At 40.2% G+C, this 25,108-nt stretch overlaps 1 protein-coding gene across 1 annotated transcript in view; it reads left to right on the top strand.

Annotated features, from left to right (window-relative positions):
• Nucleotides 1-25,108, top strand: part of LOC130871361 (zinc finger protein 431-like) — an 81,282-nt gene that overhangs the window by 37,759 nt on the left and 18,415 nt on the right. The window contains exon 2 of the mRNA XM_057764702.1: nt 24,539-24,562. Coding sequence (XP_057620685.1) covers nt 24,539-24,562 — 24 coding nt within the window. The remainder of the gene's footprint in view (nt 1-24,538; nt 24,563-25,108) is intronic.

Genomic DNA, 25,108 nt, shown 5'->3' with positions numbered 1-25,108 from the left:
CCTAGTATTTTTTAGTATAATTGTGAAATTCTATGCTTTGCATATAACATGTTGGTGTAAAATGCATTTGGAGGTAATTTTGGGGAGCTTGTAAATGGCATTCTAGCCTTCGATCCAGCTCTACCACTAAGGTGAGAAGTAGAAGAGTAAAATTGTTGATAGAAAGGATTCACCAATGACTAGGAAATATTTAACTGAGGGAGGGCTGCCTCTAAAATAACCCAAAGATAAGTAGTATGCTAACTAGGCCTGTCGGAGATTACGATATAGGATACACATTTGTTCACCATAACATTTGGCTCTAAACCATGAAAAACTAGACACCCCTGATTTACAAACAGCCACTAGGCAAATCCCCACATCAAAGTCGCAAATGAAGAGAGATGTGTAAAAGACTTGAGTCCATTTCCAATTCTGAACCTGGTGCAGGCAGAGATCAGAAAGGAAAGGAAGGAAGCAACTTGACAGATTTCCTGATTTGGCAGCAGTTAAAATTAGTAATATGGAGTTTTGTGATTAATCTTTGACGACTTGAAAAATAGCCTGGCTGGCCATTTCTTGAGATACACAGGCAACGACAATGAAGAACCCGGGTAAAGGACAGACTTTCTCATGAAACCAGATTGCTAGAGTTACACTAGTAGAACCAAAATAGAACATCTGTGTTAATGATATTGCCTTGCTAACAGAACTCTTGTCCCAATTTACTGAGGAGATCTTCTCTATTTCCGCTCTCCAGAGGGGTCTGTGTATGTATGTGTTAGTGTTCGCCTGCCATTGTGGGCTGTAGACGTCTTATGCACTGATTTATATCTTTTTTTTGTTTGTTTTTTTTTTGTTTTGTTTTGTTTTTTCGAGACAGGGTTTCTCTGTAGCTTTGGTGCCTATCCTGGAACTAGCTCTTGTTGACCAGGCTGGCCTCGAACTCCCAGAGATCCGCCTGCCTCTGCCTCCCGAGTGCTGGGATTAAAGGCGTGCACCACCACCGCCTGGCTGATTTATATCTTATATCCACTTATGAGTGAGAACATATCATGTTCTTCTTTCTGGGTCTGGATTACCTCCCTCAGGATGTTTTTTTCTAGTCCATTCATTTGCAGGCAATTTCAAGATGTCTTTTTTATTTAAGACCTATTTAAGACTCCATTGTGTAATTATATGACATTATTTTATCCATTCTTTAGTTGAGGGGAATCAAGGTTGTTTCCAGTCTCTGCCTTTAAAAATAATGCTGTTATGAACATAGTTGAGGAAATTCCATTGTGGTGTGATTGAGCATCCTTTGCTATATGCCGAAGAATGGTGTCAGTGGGTCTTGAGGTAGATTACTTCTAAAATTTCTGAGAAATTGTCGTACAGATTTGCAAAGTGGCTGTAAAAGTTTGCACTCCCAGCCGGGCGGTGGTGGCGCACGCCTTTAATCCCAGCACTCGGGAGGCAGAGGCAGGCGGATCTCTGTGAGTTCGAGACCAGCCTGGTCTACAGAGCAAGTTCCATGACAGGCTCCAAAGCCACAGAGAAACCCTGTCTCGAAAAAAACCAAAAAAAAAAAAAAAAAAAAGTTTGCACTCCCACAGGAATGGAGGAGTGTTTTGTTTTGTTTTGTTTTGTTTTGTTTTTACTGTTTATCTTCTATAGCATGAGCCAATTTTTGTTTTCAGAAAATGTGCTATATTATTGTGACATTCTTAAAATTTTGTTGATTGGGTGCTGTCCATGGAGAGACAGTTTTAATTTTCTCTTTTTGATTGTAGAAGCTTGTCTTTCATCATTTCTATGCATATTTGTGTTTTCCAGTTTTTGCTATATTCATGTTTGTGTCTTTTGCTTAAGTGATTGATAGGGTTAATATACTGGTTTTGGGTTTATCAAACCTTCTCATATATTATTGTAAATTTGTGTTAATTAGCATCACCTGTGTACATGATATAGCCTAGAGTTATCTGAAGCAACATCGTTTGTGGCCACGCCCACTCAGAATCACTAGTTACTTTGTGAGAAATTGTGTTGCTTGATGATGGATGTAGGAAGGCTCCTCCACTGAGTGTAGCTAGCAAGTGGGGCTGAACTGGATAAGAGAGCGAGCTGAGCATGAGACAGTGACCAAGTGAGAGAGAAAGCTAAGAAAAACATTTCCTCATGGTTATTTTTACTTTAGTTGCTAACTTTAGTTTCTATCCTAAGATTCCATGATGTTAGATTGTGATAGTAGTATCAGCCAAATAAACCCTGAGATGCTTTGAGTTAGGATTTTATCAGAGAAAGTAACTAGCATGTTATAACAAAATGTCATACACCAGAGTGATTTTCTAACTGCAAAGGACCTGGGATGGATGATGGATGACTTATGGAAGATTGTTTAAGATATTAGGATTTTAGGTTGCAAAATTCCTAGAAAACTACATACAGAGCTATTCTGTTATTTTTAAGGGGTATATTCTCTCTCTCTCTCTCTCTCTCTCTCTCTCTCTCTCTGATTTATATTGAGTTCTACATTTTTTTTTTTCTTTTTCGAGACAGGGTTTCTCTGTGGTTTTGGAGCCTGTCCTGGAACTAGCTCTTGTAGACCAGGCTGGTCTCGAACTCACAGAGATCTGCCTGCCTCTGCCTCCCGAGTCCTGGGATTAAAGGCGTGCACCACCACCGCCCGGCTTGAGTTCTACATTTTCTTTTTTTTTTTTCCCCCGTCCCGGAACTAGCTCTTGTAGACCAGGCTGGCCTCGAACTCAGAGATCCGCCTGCCTCTGCCTCCCAAGTGCTGGGATTAAAGGCGTGCGCCACCACCGCCCGGCGAGTTCTACATTTTTATCTGCTCCTCTCCCTGCCTTTACCCTCCCCTCTTCAACACTCCCCCAAGGTCCCCGTGCTCCCAAGTTACTCAGGAGATCTTGTCTTTTTCTACTTCCCACGTAGATTAGATCTCTGTAAGTCTCTCTAGGTGTCCTCATTGTTGTCTGAGTTTTCTGGGATTGTGGTTTGTAGGCTGGTTTTCTTTGTTTTATGTTTAAAAACCACTTGATCTGGGTTATCTCACTCAAAATAATGTTATCTAGCTCCATCTATTTTCTTTCGAATTTCAAGGTTTTATTATTTTTTTTTTTCTGCTGTGTAGTACTCTATTGTGTAAATGTACCACATTTTCCTTATCCATTTTTCTGTCAAGGGGCATTTCAGTTCTTTCCAGGTTCTGACTATAACAAACAATGTTGCTGTGAACATAGTTGAGCACATGTCCTTGTGGCACGACTGAGCATCCTTTGGATATATACCCAAAAGTGGTATTACTGGGTCTTGAGGAAGGTTGTTTCCTAATTTTCTGACAAATCACCACACTGACACCAAAGGGGCTGTACCAGCTTGCACTCCCACCAGCAGTGCAGAAGTGTTCCCTTTCCCCCATAACCTCTTCAGCGTAAGTTGTCATCATTGTTTTTGATCTTAGCCATTCTACAGGTATAAGATGGAATTTCAGAGTTGTTTTGATTTGCATTTCTCTGATGACTAAGAATGTTGAAAATTTCCTCAAGTGTCTTTCAGCCATTTTAGATTCCTCTGTTGAGAGTTCTCTGTTTAGGTCTGTACTCCATTTTTTATTGGATTATTTCTTTTGTGATGACAAACTTTTTGAGTTCTTTGTATATTTTGAAGATCAGTCCTCTGTCTGATGTGGGGTTAGTGAAGTTCTTTTCTCTTTCTGTAGGCTGTTGTTTTGTCTTGTTGACTGTGTCCTTTGCTTTACAGAAGCTTTTCAATTTCAGGAGGTCCCATTTATTACTATTTCTCCTAGTGTCTCTGCTGCTGGGGTTATATTTTGCAAGTGTTCTCCTGTGCCAGTGCGTTCAAGTGTACTTCCCAATTTCTCTTCTATAAAGTTTAGTATGGCTGGCTTTATGTTGAGGTCTTTGATTTATTTAGACTTGATTTTTGTGCATGATGATAGATACGGGTCTGTTTTCATTCTTCTACATGTTGATATCCAGTTAGCACAATTTGTTAAATATGCTTTTTCCCCACTTTTGCTAATTTTTGCCAAAAATCTGGTGTTTGAAGGTGTGTGGATTAATATCTGGGTCTTCTATTCAGTTCCACTGGTCCTCCTGTCTGTTCTTATGCCAATACCAGGCTGTTTTCAGTACTGTAGCTTTGTAGTAGAGTTTGAAGTCAGGGATTGTGATGCCTGCAGAAGTTCTTTTGTTGTACACAATTGTTTTGGCTATCCTAGGATTTTTACTTTTCCATATGAAATTGAGTATTGTTCTTTCAGTATCTATGAAGAATTTTGTTGGGATTTTGATGGGCATTGCATTGAATCTGTAGACTGCTTTTGCTAAGATTGCTATTTTTAATATGTTAATTCTGCCTACCCAAGAGTGTTGCGGGAGGTCCTTCCGCTCCTCCAGCCAGTAGCCGCTGAGATACTAGCCCATTGGGGTGTGGTCTCTCTCCCTTTAAAAAAAGCGGCTACTTCCCTTCTCACTCTTTTTACTTCCTGCTCCGGTTCCAGCGACCAGACTTCTTCCTGATTGCGCAGAGGGCTGTTGTCTGGGACGGTGATCTGTAAGTTTTTTCCCCTTTAAATAAATACCACCCTATTAATCATAATTCCCCCCCAAAAAAGAGGGCAAGGCTGGGGGAAGATGCTGCAGGGCAGGCATGTGGATGAGACAAGGGAAAGGGGCTGCTTTTTTAAAGGGAGAGAGACCACGCCCCAATGGGCTGGTATCTGAGCGGCTATTGGCTGGAGGAGCGGAATGGGATAATAGATTTGTAATTGTGAGTTACTGTTTTTAGACAAATATATTGGTATCGATTCTTGTATATTGATACAAAGTTAAATTATATTGACTATTATATGCATGTATGTTTCTACCTCTGTTTAAACCTTTTTTATGTATTGACATATATTGTATATATTTACCGTATTGCAGTGTATATTTCTACCTCTGATTAAGATACTTATATATTGTTTGTGTATTGATATATATTTACCATACTGCAACGTATATTTGTACATTGTTTATATTTGGAGGTCATTGTCCTCATTTGTTTCATAGTCGTTTAGTGTCTTAGTCTTTAAGTTAGGTATTGAGAATTATATAGATCAATAGTATTCTAAGTTTGTCATTTATAATTAGACTAATCAGGTCCTTTAGATACATAGAGATTATACTCAGTATAGATAGAAAATCTTCAACCTCTTCAAAGAGCTGTAGAAAATGGCCTTTAATCTAACTCAGAGTTTTGTGGTAGTGAGACACAATTGCTCCTGGCAACACCGCTCTATTCCCAAGAGAATGTTGAGCACCAAAGACACTCCACCTGGAGCCTTTCTTTTTGGCAGAACTGGCCTTTGGGCAAAGAAATGCCCATACCTCAACCACTGACAGAGATACAGAGCATGCATCAATGGATAAAACAGGACTGTCATATCCTGCCAAGACAGGGTAAGATAGTTTTGAAAAGTTGCTTGCCTTTGAAAATGGTATGTCAGTTATGTTAGGCCTTAGCCAAAGTTGGTTGCTTCAACGCTGCAAACGTGACTTTGGGTGATTGCCCAGGTAGCCAGTTGTTTCTGTGATTTGTTGCATGTTTTGGGAATTGTTTTACTGAACTTCCTAATTACCCAGGTAACATTATTTCCCTTCTCAGATCTTCGATGTGGTTGAAGACTATATAAATGTAGTTACTTTTTTCTCATGACTTGGCCAAGTTATTTATTATACAAGACCTAAGCTAGTTAGAATAGGATATTTGTACTTATTGTATATAATTTTGTAGTAGGTTTAGAACTCTCTTACTTAAACAAAAGGGGGAGGTGGTGCGGGAGGTCCTTCCGCTCCTCCAGCCAATAGCTGCTGAGATACCAGCCCATTGGGGCATGGTCTCTCTCCCTTTAAACAAGAGCATGGGACATCTTTCCACCTGTCTTCTTCAATTTCTTTCTTCAAAGATTTAAAGTTCTTGTCATACAAATCTTCAACTTGTTTGGTTAGAGTTACTCTGAGATATTTTATGCTACTTGTCGATATTGTGAAGGGTGTTGTTTCAATGATTTCTCTCCCAGCCCTTTTATCATTTGTGTACCAGAGGGTTACTGATTTTTTGAGCTAATGCTGTATCTTGCTACATTACTGAAAGTGTTTATGCATTGTAGATGTTCCTTGGTAGAATCTTTGGGATTGCTTATATAAACTATCATATCATCGGCAAACAGTGAGAGTTTGACTCCTTTTCCGATTTGTATACCCTTGATCTCCTTTTGGTGTATTATTGCTTTAGCTAGGAGCTCAAGAATTATGTCAAATAGGTATGGAGAGAGTGGACAACCTGGTCTTGTCCTGATTTCAGTTGGATCGCTGGGAGTTTTTCTCCATTTAATTTGATGCTGGCTGTTGGCTTGATGTATATGGCCTTTATTATGTTTAGGTATGTTCCTTGTGAAAAACCCTCATTTTCAAGGGCAGTGTGAGAAATTCCCCAGTCTCAATAATTCAGGCCAACAGATGCAATCAGCAAGAGGTGTCTTTATTGATTACACAGGCACCTGAGGGTGCAACAGTAGCTTACGCCAACTGCCCACACCGGGCAAATTCAAACAGCCATATTTATAGGGAAAAATGATTACATAAGAGGGTAGTATAGCACAAGCATTTCATTGACTCTCAAATTGGTGGGCTTAGCTCATCCTGGGAATGGCCCCATGTCTATTCTCGAATTTCCCCAAAAAACCATAAAGACAGATAAAACACCCTGTAGCAAGTTGTCAATTTAGATAGGATGTCTTGGGGGGGTGGAGTATCCCTCTCCTTAGCCTAGTCAGTGAGTCTGCAACCCATAGATATCCAGTTTTAGCATCAGCTGAGCCCGGGGGCCCAGCTAAATTTTCAGTAGAATTTAACATAGTATGTGGGCATGGGGGTCTTTCAAGTATGGGGGGGGTCTTTCAAATATGGGGGTCTTTCACTTGTATCCCTGCTTTCCCCAAGACCTTTATCATGAAGGGAATGTTGTATTTTGTCAAAAGCTTTTTTGACATCTAATGAGGTAATAATGTGGTTTTAAGTTTTCAGTTTGTTTATATGGTGGATTACGTTGACAGATTTTTGTATGTTGAACCATTCCTGAATCTCTGGGATGAAGCCAACTTGATCATGGTGGATGATGTTTCTAGTGTGTTCTTAGATTCGATTTGCCAGTATTTTATTGAGTATTTTTGCATCAATGTACATGAGTGAGATTGGTCTATAATTCTCTTTCTTAGTAATTTCTTTTGTGTTATTTGGGTATCAGGGTAAGTGTAGCCTCATAAAAAGATTTTGGCAATGTTCCTCTGTTCCTATTGTGTGGAATAATTTAAAGAGTATTGGTATTAGTTTTTCTTTGAAAGTCTTGTAGAATTCTGAGCTGAAACCATCTGGTCCTGGGATTTTTTTGGTTGGGAAACTTTTGATGACTCTATTTCTTCAGCAGTTATAGGTCGGTTTTATTTGCTTATCTGATCTTGATTTAATTTGGTAGGTGATATTTATCTAGAAAATTGTCCATTTCCTTTAAAATTTCCAATTTTAAAATATGATCTAATTTTATATGGCGAGTTTTCTAGAAAACTATACACAGAGCCACACCAGTTATTCTCATGGGAGTGGGAAGATGGGAGTGTTGTCAGTAATAAGACAGTGAAGCTTGCATATCCCTAACAGTGGGACACAAACTGTGTATATGGACCCTAGAAGAGAGAAATGGAGGGATGAGAGACACAAGAAAATGGACAGCTAGTCTGTAATCTGATCATGTTGCAAATTTTACTTTTTCTCATGAGTATTATATAGCAAAAGGGCAGTCGGGTGGGTAGGTTGCTATGCAATTGTTCTAACTGGAATGTCAAGCCTGGAGACATTCCTAGCTGTCAGTTGGAGAAAAGGAAATACTGAGGGTCTGTAAATGTTAATTAACAGAGGGAATGCTAATTACTTCTACCTGAGACCTGCCTGTCTGAAGGCATTCTTAACTCACAGGGCCAGATAAGGAAATACTGGGTTATTTCCTGGGCCCAGAACTTGCCCTACAGAGGCTTCTGGTGAACAGCTTACTTAAATTGTGAACTTAGATGGCTTGAATAGAACCCATACAGGTCTATGCTCCTGGCAGTTGAACACATAGAATTTCAGTGAGAAATAAATACCATGAAAATTTAAGATAGAGGTCATTTGTATTATATTTTTTTTCTGAAGAATTTTTATTTTCTCCATTATCAGAGAAATTGAGTAAGCCAGAATTAAAAAGTAAAGGGCTGATTTCTTACACAAATTATTTTTTCTATTGGCTGGTCATTACAGATGACTTTTTCAGGTCTACAGTGAAAAATGAAACAAGTGGGACAGAAAGAAAGGAAAAGTCTGTTTGGTAGAGAAAAATTCATTGGGTAGTTTCAGGTGGCCGTCCTGTGGAGAAACAGGCAGAAACTTTCAAGTACATTGTCAGCATTAAAGGAAAACCCATTGCTCTAGAGTGAAAGCCTAGCAAGGTGTTCCAAGGATGAGATTCTATTCTTCTAAACTTTTATTGATGGAAGGAGTAGGCAAAGTGATTCCTAGTTCCAGAAACCATCCTCATACAACACCTACTGCAATGCTGACCCATGCAAATCTGGTAGGGTCCATCACAACTTAGAGTCCAAACTTGGCATGATCACTCATGTTGTTCTGGTTCTGGTAACAATTAAAATCCCAAAAGTAAAGGTCATGGATTCTTCCTCTGTGGTTTCGGTTCAGCACTGGTGAACCCATCTGTATTTCGCAGGTTCAGAAACCTAGTGAGGAGCCTTTGAGACTTGATCGCATGAAGCTGTGAAGATGAAGCTTGTGTTCTTTTGAGAAAATAGGATAGTAATATACCTAAGCTATAAGGCATTTGCCGTGGTTAGCTGAATATAGAGTAGAAATAGCAAATGAGAGACATGAATAGAAATTTGTAGGGATAGAGCATTCTAAACTCTTAGAGAATGAGGCAGCCATGTGTCTGAGATAGAAATACAGAATTTGGTAAATGTCCTACTGATATTTAATGTTGCTTTTCCCCAGTCTTCCCCCTGTGTCCACATTCCCTTTTCTTTTCTTTTTAAATATGTTCTCTCATACAACACATTTCAACTACAGTTTCTCCTCCCTTGCTCCCCTCAGACTCCTCCCCTGCCTTCCTCTCCTTCAGAGCCCTCCTCCTCCATTGTCCTTCTTAAAAGAGAATAGCTCCCAGGGATAGAAATTAAACATGTCATATCTAGTTACAGTAAGACTGAGCACAAGTCCTCACACACAGTGTTAGGAGTCATACAAAAACATGAAGCTACACAACCGTAACATATATGCAGAGAACATGACACCCATACAAGTTCCATAATATTGCTTACATGCTGTGGACACCTCTGAGTTCTATTTAGTTGATTCTGCAAGCTGGGTTCACCTGGTATCCTTCTTTTTGGTAAGAAATTTTTTGGTTGCCGGGCGGTGGTGGCGCACGCCTTTAATCCCAACACTCGGGAGGCAGAGGCAGGCGGATCTCTGTGAGTTCGAGACCAGCCTGGTCTATAAGAGCTAGTTCCAGGACAGGAACCAAAAAGCTACAGAGAAACCCTGTTTCAAAAATCCAAAGAAAAAAAAAGAAAAAAAAAATTTTTTTGGTTATGATTTATTTGAAAATATTTTTCTGGATCTAAGAGATGGAGTTCTTTTCCTTCTATTCCTGCTATTCCTAGGTTTGATCTTTTATCATTTTCTAGATTTCCCAGATATTATGTTTCAGGAGTATTTTAGATTTGAAATTTTCTTCTATCATATTCTCAACACTAGAGGTTTTCCCTCCATCTCTTCTATTCTTTTGGTTCTATTCTTTTGGTATTCTGTTGGCTTACCTAGATTTCTCATTTCCAGTATTCATTGAGATTGTGCCTTTTATTGTTTCTATTTCCCTTTTCTGGTATTACACAGTTCTGTCCATTTCCTTTGACTGCTTTATTTTCTTGGCTTTCTTCAAGGGAGTTACCCATTTTCTCCAATATTTGATTTACCTTTTTATTGCCTTTTTCTAAGGGATTTATTCACATCTTCTGTCAGAATGACTATCATCTTTATAAGGTTTGCTTTATGGCCTTTTACTTGTGGTTCAGCTGTGTTGGAGTATTAAGCACTTGATGTAGTGGGATAGCTGCAAACTAATGGGGACATATTGTTCTGGCTGTCATTTGTTTAAAGCTTGAATATATGTATCTGGGCTTGTGGTGGCTATGAGTTTAGGTTGTTATTTGTCATTTTGTCTCTTTTGAATGTGTGTTTTGTTCTTTGGTCTCTATTTGTTCTGCTTTCTGTTCTTCTGATCTGTTTGGCCTATGGTTCAACAAAGGTTCCCCATAACAATGTTTGGGACAAGAAACTCTGTAGCAGGCACGGCCTTTGTTCTCTCAGGGTGTCTTTGTGCAAGTTGGGGGCCGAGAATATGTGAAAGGGGGATGTGAATTGTGTGGTGTTGGGGACTTTTAAAGTGGGGGTGTCTGTGGGCAGGTGGCCTAGATGGACTTCTGGTAGCTGGTGTGCCTTTTGTTTCAACAGAGTGTCTCCATCCATATTACAGGTTAGAATGCAGTGACAAGGAGGCAAGTGGGTTTGGGTTAGTTTTGGAGGAGATACTCAAGGAGTGAAGGAGGTTCATGGGTGGTCAGTCTTCCTGGGTTTATAATGGTTTGTGTTGACTCTGTTTTGTCAGGAAGTCATAGTCTCAGTCCATCTACCTCTTTTGACTACTATGGCCTTCTCTTAAGGGATTCACACCGAATTTGGGTGTGAGGATATGACTACATGAGTGATGGTTGGAGAATTATTGTAGGATTGTGTCTGTCGGAGCTAAACGCATGGGCGCATTTCATGGATGGCTGACCCGTTTTTCTGGTTGATTTGATCTGTATGTAAGTATTGGTTGTCTGCTCATGTAGGGGGTTAAACCACGACCAGTCACATTCCTCTCTTTCTATATGGGAATATAGCCAGTTTCATTGTGTGTCTGAAATATTTACTTTGCTTTTTTAGTTTTGCAAGATGTCACAAGACAATATTCTGTCTTGAGTATCAGAGGGAACTTTGTTTATTGTAGCAGTATTGGGGCTTGTAGTGGGAGCTGTGGGCCTCTTCCCACAGCCCAGCTCATGGCTACCTGGCTAGCTTTACCCGAAATAACAACACACACAAACTGTATTCTTTTAAACACTGCTTGGCCCATTAGCTCTAGCCCTTACTGGCTAATTCTCATGTCCCGATCAACCCATCTCTAATAATCTGTGTAGCACCAGTCTTACCGGGAAAGATTCAGCATGTCTGACCTGGTGGCTTGCTTCATCGCGTCTGCCCTGGCGATGAGTGCATGACGTCTGTCTCTGAGAAGAGCTATCGAGTCTGAGCTCACTTCCTCTTCCTCCCAGCATTCTGTTCTGTTTACTCCACCCACCTATGTTCTAACCTATGAGGGCCAAGCAGTTTCTTTATTTTTTAACCAATGACCTTCCTCCATCATTTCCCCTTTTTCTGTTTAAACAAAAAAAAAGGAAGGCTTTAACTTTAACATAGCAAAATTACATATAACAAAACAGTTATCAAGTAAAAATTACAATATTTACATCTATTTTATCTTTATCATAACTAAGGAAAACAGCTATAACTATCTATCTATTCTTCAACTCAATCAAAGACTCCAAAAGGATATAATATTACCTAAGTAAATGAGACATAAGCAACTTACAAAACTCTAGAAATCACAGAGACATCTCACTTCCTGGACAGTCACCCAAAGTTCCTCTGTACCGTTGGGGCATCCATCTTCGGCCTACAGGTCCATAGTTTCCAGCAGACATTTCCATGAAGCAGGAAATTTCAAAGGCAGTTCAGTCACTATCTGCTGTGTCCTGCAGAATGTCTCGCAGACTCTTTCATGAATCAGGAAACCCGAAAGATCATCTCACCTTTAGGCAAGTTCAGCAGTCCTCTCTCTGAGGGTTCTTTGTGTCCAGTTTATGCAGCAGTCCAGGCAAGAGCAGTTTCTTACCCAAATGGCTATCAAACTCCATCAGGATCCTCTTCGATGCCCATCTTCTTCTTGAAGTAGATTGGTACTGCCAGGAGCAGAGTGTCTCATTGTCATGAAAAGTCCTAAGTTATTAAAACATTAAATAGCATATTCCGTAGTCTTTGAAAGATATGAAGAATGTCTATCTAAAATATATCTATGTACATCTAGAAAATCTAACATGACTACAAACTTGACTATTATAGATAACTATTCATTAACTTATATACATAACATTTTTACATGAGCTACACAATCACAATACCTTAATCAATATCAGAAATACATATACATATAACAAAATTGACCTTAAATTTAAATCACTAAAGCAAAATCCATATCAATGCAAATTATTCATACCTATATTATATCCCCCTTTAAATGTAAAAGAACATTTATAAACAATATTTGGGAATATGGACGTAGTTATTTCTCTCCAAACTGCTTCCTGTTGAATGGGGGTGCTGTTATTGAGGTCTTTCATGGGATAACCTGTCTGCTAGTTTCATCTCAGTCGGCAGTTGAGCAAAGTAATTTTCTGAAGGTGTTCACAGCAACCTTTCAGGAGGGCGTGATCTATCATACCATATTGGGATAGAAGCAATCCAAAGAGTCTCATCCTCTGTGAAAACAAAAGAAACTCTTTTCCAAAGTATCATATCCTTAGATCTAAATTCTGAAGTCAAGGTATTTTCAAAATATCTATCTTGTATTAGTTCAGCAGCATTTATAAACAAATATCTTTTAGCAGTTCTTGCTCCTTCCTCAGCATTCAAATAATTCAAAGAGAGCATAATAGCATAAAGTATCAAGATTCTCTGTGTATTTTCCATCTTTGTGTAGCTTTATTTTAACCTCTATTTCATTTATTTTTACTTTTATTTTATATTCTCTGTATATATTTGTCCTGGAATAACTCTGTAGACCAGACTGTTCTTGAACTCTCAGAGATCCTTCTGTCTCTGCCTTCCAGGCATTGGGATTAAAGGCATGTGCTACCACACCTTGAAGTCACAGATATCAATCTCCCTCTGTCTTCCAAGTGTTGGGATTAAAGGTGTGTACTACCACACCCAACTACTTTCTTCCTTCCTTTTTTTACTCTAAAGAACTTTAACTTTTAGCCTGCATATATTTTTAACACACTGTAAATCATTTAGAAGTTTTCTTTGTTTTTGACGCTCCACTCTCTTTACTGTATCTCTCTCTGTTTTTCTGACCACATGAGTCTTTAATTTACCAAGCAATATAGGTAGGATTAAAGCCGTGGCTTTGGCGGCTGGATCCAGCCCATTCCTTAGCTTTCTGCCATTCCAGCCTTGTGGCTGAAGTACCCGCTAGAGCCCTGTTCATCGCCACAACTCTACAATGTTTCAAGGTCCTTGCCAGCAAGCAAGCTGCAACAGTATTAAGCAACACTCAAAAGCTCCGTAGTCAGGACCGCCTGCTTGAAAGTCAGAGTTTGCCCTGGCCGGACGGCCCAGAAAACTGGCATTTTTAAACGGTGCAGCTTTTTTCCTGCTAAGGCTGAAAACCGAAAAGCATGCATTCAGCTTTTATCAATACCATTTAAGTGTTTCGTGGCAGGACCTCTTAATGAGCTGCAGGGTTTTGCAGCTAAAGCTGAGTCAGGAAGCCTCTCTTAGATGAGAGCACTTGCTTGCCTCTAGCAAACAGAGCAGACCCGAGAAATTGCTGCTACCAAGAAAACATGTTTCATTCTTTCCCAAGCTTTCTCAGGCTTTCTGTAGATTCAGTGCCCCATGTCTGGGCGCCATCTGTAGTGGGAGCTGTGGGCCTCTTCCCACAGCCCAGCTCATGGCTACCTGGCTAGCTTTACCCGAAATAACAACACACAAACTGTATTCTTTTAAACACTGCTTGGCCCATTAGCTCTAGCCCTTACTGGTTAATTCTTATATCCTGATCAATCCATCTCTAATAATCTGTGTAGCACCAATCTTACCAGGAAAGATTCAGCATGTCTGACCTGGCGGCTAGTCATTGCATCTGCCTTGGCGATGAGCTGCATGGCGTCTGTCTCTGAGAGGAGCTATCGAGTCTGAGCTCACTTCCTCTTCCTCCCAGCATTCTGTTCTGTTTACTCCACCCACCTATGTTCTAACCTCTGAGGGCCAAGCAGTTTCTTTATTTTTTAACTAATGACCTTCCTCCATCAGGGGCTATTAAAGATTGTGAGGATCATGAAGTTAGATTAAAACATTTTCATTTCCTTTTTTTTTCTCTTTATTTATTCTTTTCTCATACAGTTCATAGTGACCACATCTCAACTCTTTCTCCTCTTTCTACTCCCCAACTTTCCCACTGTCCCAGATCCACTGTTCATTTCTTGCACTTCAAAAAGAACAGGCCTCCAGGGATGTCAACTGAATTCCATATCAAGATACAATGTGACTAGAAATAAACATATCCATGCATGATTAGGCAACAAATTAGGAGTAAAAGTGTCCCAAGAGCAAGCAAAAGAGTCAGAAACAATCACACTTTTACTGTTAGGTATCCCACACAATTACCAAGAACAGCAATCATAATATGCAAGGGGAAGAAAGGATTCAGACCCTGCCAGATCAATAATTGCTCTGTCAGATTCCTTGAGCCCTTTAGATAGCTTCTTACTTGAACCTGTGGGTTGTGTTTTTCTGGCATCCTTAGCACCTCTGTCTTCTATAAAATTCCCATCCAAATTTATGCATCCTTCCCAGTGCTTCAGCTAGTATTTGGGTAAATTCTAAATAGCTGAATTTAAACTGACTTAAAATGTCTTAAATAAACAACCAACATCCTTTGCCCTTAAGGAAATGAAAATCAAAACTACCTGAAGAATTCATCTTATACCTGTCAAAATAACTAGGATCGACAACATGAGTAACAACTCATGCTGGCAATGATGTGGAGCAAAGGGAATACTCCCCTATTGCTTCTGGGAATGCAAACCTGTATAGCCAATGATGGCGCAAGTCATAAACAATCCCACACCAGTTTGGAATTGTGATTAATAGGGTGGTATTTATTTAAAGGGGAATAAACTTACAGATCACCGTCCCAGACAACAGCCCTCTGCGCACGCAATTAGGAAGAAGTCTAGTCGCCGGAACCGGAGCAGGAAGTAAAGAGAGAGAGGAGGGAAGTAGCCGCCTTTTTTAAAGGGAAAGAGACCACGCCCCAATGGGCTGGTATCTCGGCGGCTATTGGCTGGAGGAGTGGAAGGACCTCCCGCAACAAGCCAATATGGAAATCAATATGGCAGTTCCTCAGATAATTGTTAATCTTTCTACCTCAAGACTCAGCTATACCACTGTGGTAGTGTAAACATAGTTGGCTCCCATTATCACATAGGGCATGGAAATAGTGGGAGGCGTGGCTATATTGATGTGGGCATGGCTTTGTCAGAGGAAGTGTGTCAGATAACTTCCTGTTGCCTGAGTCAGGATCAAAGTACTCTAGGCTCCAGCATTACATCTGGCTGCCTGGTTACATGCTCCCAGCCATGATAATAATTGACTAAATCTCTGAAATTGTAAATGAGCCTCTTCAACGAAATGTTTTCATTATAAGAGTTTGAATGGTCTAGGTGTCTCTTTATGTCAATAAAATCCTAACTAAAACAGAAGTTGTTCCCAGGGACTGGGGTATTGCTGTGCTAGGCCTGCCCATACTTTTGTTTGGAATAATATGGACTTTGGCTTGTAAAAAGCTTTAAATGCATTATATCTGCACACTTGACCATACTAAGAGGAGCAAGGGTGACAGTGACCTTGATAATGATGTGAAATATGGGGAGGCAGCTCGAGATGTTTCAGTTAGGATTTTATTAGTATGTTGCCTAGAAATTATTCTTGTGATATTTTGTTGTAGAAAATGACTGCATTTTGCTTTTGTTCAAAGAATCTGCTTAAGGCTAAAGTAAAATGTTTTTGTTCATTCCATTGGCTGAAGAAATCTCAAAAGAGTCTAGGGTAGACTCTGTCCTGTGGATATTACTGTTAACTCTACTGAAGATATATAACATAAGGATTAGTTGAGCAAGGAAAAATACCCGGGGAAAAGGGGTCCCTTAAAACTGGAATGTTGCTAAATTTGATATTCAAGGACAGAAAATGATTTAAAAAGGTAATAAAGGAAGTGGTGATAAGGTAGTGTTTGCTAGAGCCTTCAATCCTACCACAGAGAAAAGAGAAGAAAGCTTATCTCTGTGAATTCAAGGCCATCCTGGTCTTCCTAGCAATTTTCAGGGCGGCCAAGCTTAGGCAGTGAAAAAAGAAAGCTGGAAAATATGTAATTAAACCAGGGGCCATGTTCTAGCCCCAGTAAACAGCAGAAATTTACATCTTTGGTCATGTGGTTCTGGCTTAAGTCTTAAGGATAGAGAAATATGTTTAGATCCTCTGGTTCTGGTTAGCTGGGGCTGGAGTATCAGCTGTGATGAGAAAGTTATTAGAAGGATTTAAGCAAAATTTTGCTTTGCTGGGTACTTTATTCTGGTTGGCTTGAACTAAGAAATCAATGATAATTAAAGGACCAGCTTCACTGATATGAAAATGTCTGGGAAATGTTTCCTAAGAGCATGCCAAAAGTAGCAGCACCCTGAGGAGATTCTATGGGAAACTACTGGTGAAAGTGAAACCCAGTTGTTACAGAAGACCCCAGTGTTTTGGGGATGCCAGCACTGTGAGATGTCCACCAAAACAGCAGTGACAGTAGATTTGAGCCAGCCCGAGTCTAGAAGACCAGGTGTGTGTACTGCAGAGGGCAGAGTCAGTGTATTGACGCAAAGCCAGTGGAAGAGTACGGAAGATCTTGAGTGGATATTAATATTGGTAGGTTGGAATTCTTTAATTACCCAAGATGTTAGAGATCCCAGGGTCATAGGTTACCTGCCAAGGGGAACTACTAATGGGGAATGGAACCAGCTCAAGAAAAAGAAGTGTGCTGCTCTCAACAAAGCTGAACAGGATTGGAGACCTGGAGAGGAATTAGGTATCATTACATTGACTTTTTTTCTTTATTGTTACTTGTATTTGTTTCTACCCTAGTTTTCTGAGCCATCCAACTTCTGGATCTTACCCATCTAGGTGCTCTTCCTAGCTACCTTGGGCCTCCAGGTGGGCCAGTCATTGGTTAGCCACTACACAAATCATGAGCCACCATTTTCCTGATACATCATTCAAACACAAGTGTGTGTCAAATATTTTGTGGATGGTTTGGTTTCCTAGTTCCACCACTGGGAACCATATGTGATTACAGAAGATGGCCAGTATAGGCTCCATATTTCTGAGTTATAGGGAGTCCTCACTATAATCACCCTCAAAGATTGCAGAAAGTTGTTACTGCACTGCTTCAACATCAACCCTTGAGAGCTTTCCTATTCTAGGAATTTTGTGCTGTGGTTTTCCCCTCCATTCCTCCATTTACTCCCATGATCCTTCCTGTTCTTGCTCTGAGTACACCCACAAAAATCTAGTCTATTTAATCTTCCTGTTTGGGATTCTTGTACCCCTGCTACAGACATCTTTGTCGCTTACCTTATCTGGGTCTGTGCATTGTACTTTATTAGTTGTTAGTCTTTACACATCAGCTAATATCCACTCCCAATGAGTACACATCATGTTTGTCTATATAGTTTGGGTTATTTGCTCAGAAGCAAAAGAAGTCAAGAAGCAACACATCAAGAAATAAATTAATTAAATAAAATTGTAGTACAGATTTAAACAAGGAGGTCTAAATAGATGAATCTAAACTGTCTTAGAAACGCTTAACTAGCCGGGCGGTGGTGGCGCACACCTTTAATCCCAGCACTCGGGAGGCAGAGGCAGGAGGATTTCTGTGAGTTTGAGGCCAGCCTGGTCTACAAGAGCTAGTTCCAGGACAGGAACCAAAAGCTACGGAGAAACCCTGTCTCAAAAAAATCCAAAAAAACAAAAAACCAAACACTTAACTAAATGTTCAATATACTTAGCTATCAATAAAATGTACATCAAAAGAGCTTTTAGAATTCACCTTATACCTGTCAGAATACATAGGTTCAATAACACAAGGGACAACTCATGCTGGAAAGGATGTTGAGTAAGAAGAACATTCCTTCAATGCTCCTGGGAATGCAAACCTGTATAGCCACTCTGGTAACCAATATGGCAGTTCCTCAGATAATTGGGAATCTATCTACCTTAAGACTCAGATAAACCACTCTGGTTGTTTGAATGTAGTTAGACCCCTAATCTCCTAGGGAGTGAATGGCACTATTAGGTGTGGCTTTATTGGCCTGGGTTATGGCCAAGTCAATCAATATCATGATTTTAATAAAAGAGTTCACATTGAAACACTTCAGAAACTGTTCCAGCCTATGACAGTCATTGAAGTTAGACTAAATACGTTTTAATCATGGGATGACTATGAATATTTATGGATCAGGGTCAGAATGTAGTTGATTGAAGGAAAAGGTCCCAGATTAGAAGTGGTTGAACACTTGTCTCTCCGGGGTGCTCTTCTTTGTTGTATTTGTAGAACACTGAGTAGGAGAAATCTTTTTTTTTCATTATTTTTAATTGAAAAAAAAATTTCCGCCACCTCCCAGCCTCCCATTTCCCTCCCCCTCCTCCTCTCTACCTCTTCCCACTCCTCTTCCCCTCCCTCTCCAGTCCAAAGAGCAGTCAGGGTTCCCTGCCCTGTGGAAAGTCCAAGGTCCTTCCCCCTCCATCCAGGTCTAGGAAGGTGAGCATCTAAACTGGCTAGGCTCCTAGAAGGCCAGAACACGAAGTAGGAGCAAAACCCAGTGCCATTGTCCTTGACTTCTCATCAGCCCTCATTGTCCACCATGTTCAGAGAGTCCGGTTTTATTCCATTCTTTTTCAGTCACAATCCAGCTGGTCTTGGTGAGTTCCCAATAGATCAGATCCACTGTCTCAGTGGGTGGGTGCACCCCTCACGGTCCTGACTTCCTTGTTCATGTTTTCCCTCCTTCTGCTCCTCATTGGGACCTTGGGAGCTCGTTCTGGTGCTTCAATGTGGGACTCTGTCTCTATCTCCATCCAACGCGAGATGAAGGTTCTGTGGTGATATGCAAGATATTCATCAGTATGTCTATAAGATAGGGCCATTTCAGGTTCCCTATCCTCAGCTGCCCAAGGAACTAACTGGGGACATCGCCCTGGGCACCTGGGAACCCTTCTAGGTTCAAGTCTCTTGCCAACCTTAAGATGGCTCCCTTAATTAAGATATGTGCTTTCCTGCTCCCCTATCCGCCCTTCCTTTATCCCAATCATCCCGTTTCCCCAAGATCCCCACATCCTCCCCTTCTCACTTTGCTCTCCCAATCTCCCCCTACCCCCATCCCGCCCCACCCCCAAGATCCCAATTTTTTGCCCGGCAATCTTGTCTACTTCCCCTATCCAGGAGGATAACTATGTTTTTCTTTGGATTCACCTTCTCATTTAGCTTCTTTAGGATCACAAATTATAGACTCAATGACCTTTATTTATAGCTAGAAACCAATTATGAGTTTATACATCCCATGTTCATCTTTTTGGTTCTGGGTTACCTCACTCAGGATAGTGTTTTCTATTTCCATCCATTTGCATGCAAAATTCGAGAAGTCATTGTTTTTTACCGCTGAGTAGTACTCTAATGTGTATATATTCCACACTTTCTTCATCCATTCTTCCATTGAAGGACATCTAGGTTGCTTCCAGGTTCTGGCTATTACAAATAATGCTGCTATGAACATAGTTGAACAAATGCTTTTGTCATATGATAGGGCATCTCTTGGGTATATTCCCAAGAGTGGTATTGCTGGGTTCTGGGGTAGGTTGATCCCGAATTTCCTGAGAAACCGCCACACTGATTTCCAAAGTGGTTGCACAAGTTTGTATTCCCACCAGCAATGAATGAGTGTACAACCTCTCCAGCAAAGACTATCATTGGTGTTTTTGATTTTAGCCATTCTGAGAGGTGTAAGGTGATATCTCAAAGTTGTTTTGATTTGCATTTCCCTGAGCATTAAGGAGGTTGAGCATGACCTTAAGTGTCTTTTGGCTATTTGAACTTCTTCTGTTGAGAATTCTCTGTTCAGCTCAGTGCCCCATTTTATTATTGGGTTGATTAGCCTTTTACGGTCTAGTTTCTTAAGTTCTTTATATATTTTGGAGATCAGACCTTTGTCTGTTGTGGGGTTGGTGAAGATCTTCTCCCAGTCAGTTGGTTGCCTTTTTGTCTTAGTGACAGTGTCCTTTGCTTTACAGAAGCTTCTCAGTTTCAGTAGGTCCCATTTATTCAATGTTGCCCTTAATGTCTGTGCTGCTGGGGTTATACATAGGAAGTGTTCTCCTGTGCCCATGTGTTGTAGAGTACTTCCCACTTTCTCTTCTATCAGGTTCAGTGTGTTCGGACTGATATTGAGGTCTTTAATCCATTTGGACTTGAGTTTTGTGCATGGTGATAGATATGGGTCTATTTTCATTCTTCTACAGGTTGATATCCAGTTGTGCCAGCACCATTTGTTGAAGATGCTTTCTTTCTTCCATTGTATATTTTTAGCTCCTTTATCGAAAATGAGGTGTTCATAGGTTTGTGGGGTAAAATCCGGGTCTTCTATTCGATTCCATTGGTCGACTTCTCTGTTTTTATGCCAATACCACGCTGTTTTCATTACTGTAGCTCTGTAATAGAGTTTGAAGTCAAGGATGGTAACGCCTCCAGAAGTTCCTTTATTGTATAAGATTGTTTTGGCTATCTTGGTTTTTTGTTTTTCCATATAAAGTTGATTATTGTCCTCTCAAGATCTGTGAAGAATTTTGATGGGACCTTGATGAGGATTTCATTGAATCTATAAATTGCCTTTGGTAGAATTGCCAGTTTTACTATGTTGATCCTCCCAATCCAAGAGCAAGGGAGATCCTTCCATTTTGTGGTATCCTCTTCAATTTCTTTCTTCAATGCCTTAAAGTTCTTTCACTTCCTTGGTTAGAGTTACCCCAAGATATTTTATGCTGTTTATGGCTATCGTTAAAGGTGATGCTTCTCTGATTTCCCTCTCTGCTTCCATATCCTTTGTATATAAGAGGGCGACTGATTTTTTGGAGTTGATCTTGTATCCTGCCACATTACTAAAGGCGTTTATCAGCTGTAGGAGTTCTTTGCTGGAGATTTTGGGGTCGCTTATGTATACTATCATATCATCTGCAAATAACGAAAGTTTAACTTCTTCCTTTCCAATTCGAATCCCCTTGATCCCCTTATGTTGTCTTATTGCTATTGCTAAAACTTCAAGCACTGTATTGAAGCGGTATGGAGAGAGTGGACAGCCTTGGCCTGTTCCTGATTTTAGTGGGATGGCTTTGAGTTTCTCTCCGTTTAATTTGATGTTAGCTGTCGGCTTGCTGTAAATAGCTTTTATTATATTTAGGTATGACCCTTGTATCCCTAATCTCTCCAAGACTTTTTTCATAAAGGGATGTTGAATTTTGTCAAATGCTTTTTCAGCATCTAATGAAACGATCGTATGGTTTTTTCTTTCAGTTTATTTATATGATGGATTACATTGATAGATTTGCGTATGTTGAACCAGTCCTGCATCTCTGGGATGAAGCCTACTTGATCATAATGGATAATTTTTCTAATGTGTTCTTGGACTCGGTTTGCCAGCATTTTATTGAGGATTTTTGCGTTGATGTTCATGAGTGAGATTGGCCTGTAATTCTCTTTCTTTGTTGACTCTCTGTGTGGTTTTGGTATCAGAGTAACTGTAGCTTCATAGAAGGAATTTGGCAATGACTCTTCTGATTCTATATTGTGGAATACATAAAGGAGTATAGGTATTAGATCTTCTTGGAAGTTCTGGTAGAATTCCGCATTGAAACCATCTGGTCCTGTGCTTTTTTTGGTAGGGAGGTTTTTGATTACAGCTTCTAATTCTTCGCGACTAACAGGTCTATTTAGGTTGTTCACCTGGTCCTGGTTTAACTTTGGTATATGGTATTTATCTAAAAAAATGTCCATTTCTTTTACATTTTCCAGTTTTGAGACATATGGGTCTTTGTAGTAAGATCTTATGATTCTCTGAATTTCCTCTGTCTGTGGTTATGTCCCCCTTTTCATTTCTGATCTTATTAATTTGTATATTCTCTCTGCCGTTTTATTAGTTTGGCTAGGGGTTTATCTATCTTGTTGATTTTCTCCAGGAACCAGCTTTTTGTTTCATTAATTCTTTGGATTGTTTTCTGTGTTTCTATTTTGTTAATTTCAGCCCTCAGTTTGATTATTTCCAGTCTTCTACTCCTAGGTGAGTCTGCTTCTTTTTTTCTAGAGCTTTCAGGTGAGCTGTTAAGTCTCCAATGTGTGCTTTCTCTGTTTTCTTTAAGTGGGCACTTAGTGCTATAAACTTTCCTCTTAGGACTGCTTTCATAGTGTCCCATAAGTTTGAATATGTTGTTTCTTTATTTTCATTGAATTCATGGAAGACTTTAATTTCTTTCTTTATTTCTTCCTTGACCCAGGTGTGGTTCAGTTGTTGACTGTTCAGTTTCCATGAGTTTGTAGGCATTCTGGGGGTAGCATTGTTGTTGAATTCTAATTTTAATCCATGGTGATCTGATAAGACACAGGTGGTTACTAATATTTTTTTGTAACTGTGTAGGTTTGCTTTGTTATCGAGTATGTGGTCGATTTTCGAGAAGGTTCCATGAGCTGCAGAGAAGGCATATTCTTTCCTATTTGGGTGGAATGTTCTATAGATGTCTGTTAAGTCCATTTGATTCATTACCTCTATTAAATCTCTTATTTCTCTGTTAGGTTTCTATCTGATTGACCTGTCCATTGGTGAGAGAGGGGTGTTGAAGTCTCCTACTATTAGTGTGTGCGGTTTGATGGCTGCCTTGAGTTTTAGTAATGTTTCTTTTACGTACGTGGGTGGTTTATATTAGGGGCATAGATATTCAGGATTGCGACTTCATCCTGATGAATTGTTCCTGTTATGAGTATAAAGTGTCCCTCTCCATCTCTTCTGATTGATTTAAGTTTGAAGTCAACTTTGTTAGAAATTAATATGGCCACTCCTGCTTGTTTCTTAGGTCCATTTGCTTGATAAGCCTTTTCCCAGCCCTTTACTCTGAGTAGGTACCTGTCTTTGTGGTTGAGGTGTGTTTCTTGTAAACAGCAGAATGTTGGATCCTGTTTTTGTATCCAATCTCTTAGCCTGTGCCTTTTTATAGGTGAGTTGAATCCATTGATATTAAATGATATTAATGACCAGTGGTTGTTAACTCCGGTCACTTTTGTAGTAGTAGAGTTTGTGTGTTTTCGTGCTGGTGAAGGGTCTCTAGATGTCTTAGTTATTGTGGTCGTTGTTGGATTCCTTGGTTTGTGATTTTCCTTCTGTTATTTTCTGTAAGGCTGGATTTGTGGCTACATATTGTTTAAATTTGTTTTCATCCTGGAAAATTTTGTTTTCTCCGTTTATAGTGAACGAAAACTTGGCTGGGTAAAATAGTCTGGGCTTGCATCCATGGTCTCTTAGTTTCTGCAGTACAACTATCCAGGACCTTCTGGCTTTCATGGTTTCCATAGAGAAGTCAGGTGTAAGTCTGATCGGTTTACCTTTATAAATAACTTGGCCTTTTTCTTTGCAGCTCTTAATATTCTTTCTTTATTCTGTATGCTTTGTGTTTTGATTATTATATGGCGAGGGGATTTTTTTTTATCTAGCCTATTCAGTGTTCTGTATGCTTCTTGAGCCTTCATAGGTATATCTTTCTTTAGGTTGGGAAAGTTTTCTTCTATAATTTTATTAAATATATTTTCTGGACCGTTGAGATGCACTTCTCCTTCTATTCCTATTATTCTTAGGTTTGGTCTTTTTATTGTGTCCCAGATTTCCTGAATGTTTTGTGATGAGAGTTTGTTGGACTTGCTGTTTTCTTTGATCAGTGCGTTTATTTTCTCTATGGTATCTTCAGAATCTGAGATTCTTTCTTCTATATCTTGTATTCTGTTGGTTATGCTTGTTTCTGTAGTCTCTATTCATTTACCTAGATTTCCCATGTCCAGCCTGCCCTCTGTTTGTGTTTTCTTCCTTGCCTCTATTTCAGTTTTCAAGTCTTGAACTGTTTCCATTATCTGTTTGATTGTTTTTCCTTGGTTTCCTAGGGTGTCATTCACTGATTTATTCAATTCTTCAAACTTTCTGTTATACTTCTCATCCATTTCTATAAGGGCATTTTTTACATGCTGTTTAAGGGCGTCTATTACTTTCATAAAGTCATTTTTTTCTACTTCTTTTTGATTAAGGTGTTCATGTCCTCCTGTTGTGAGGTCACTGGGTTCTGGTGGTTTCATGTTGTTTTTCAGATTGTTGGGTGAATTCTTGCATTGACGCCTGCCCATCTCTTCTTCCAAATGCTCCCCTATGGATCTTCTTTTACAGGATCAGGTCTCCTTGCCCACTGATGTACCTTCCCAGTGATGGCACTCCCCAGTGATGGCTCTCCTGATGCCGAGATCAGATCTCTGTGGTGGTTGGGTAGCTCGTAAACAAAGCACCTACCTTGCTTGGTGCAGGCAGGCTATTGAGACAAAGGAACTCCCACACGATTCGGCCCAGCACCCAAGCAGGCTGAGCTGGGTGATGTTATGTGCCCAAAGAGGGGAGGTAGGCAGAAGGGAGAGGGGGTTCTGGATGCAAGCTGGGTGGGATAGGAAGAGAGATGGAGTATCCGGGGAGTCTAGCCCCTGCAGGAAGATCAGGAAGTATGGGTGGGATGAGGAACGTCTGAGTTCCGTGTCCCGGGCTGCTGCCGCGGGTCCGAAACTGACTCACCCAGGTGCTGGCTCTCCTGGTGCCAAGATCAGATCTCCGTGATGGTTGCGTAGCTCGTAAACAAAGCACCTACCTTGCTTGGTGCAGGCAGGCTATTGAGACAAAGGAACTCCCGCACGATTCGGCCCCAGCGCCCAAGCAGGCTGAGCTGGGTGATGTTATGTGCCCGAAGAGGGG

This window comes from Chionomys nivalis, chromosome 3 (assembly GCF_950005125.1).
Source record: "Chionomys nivalis chromosome 3, mChiNiv1.1, whole genome shotgun sequence".
NCBI lineage: Eukaryota > Metazoa > Chordata > Mammalia > Rodentia > Cricetidae > Chionomys > Chionomys nivalis.
Note: the sequence above shows the minus strand (reverse complement) of the source record. Positions and strands in the feature narration are given on the sequence as shown.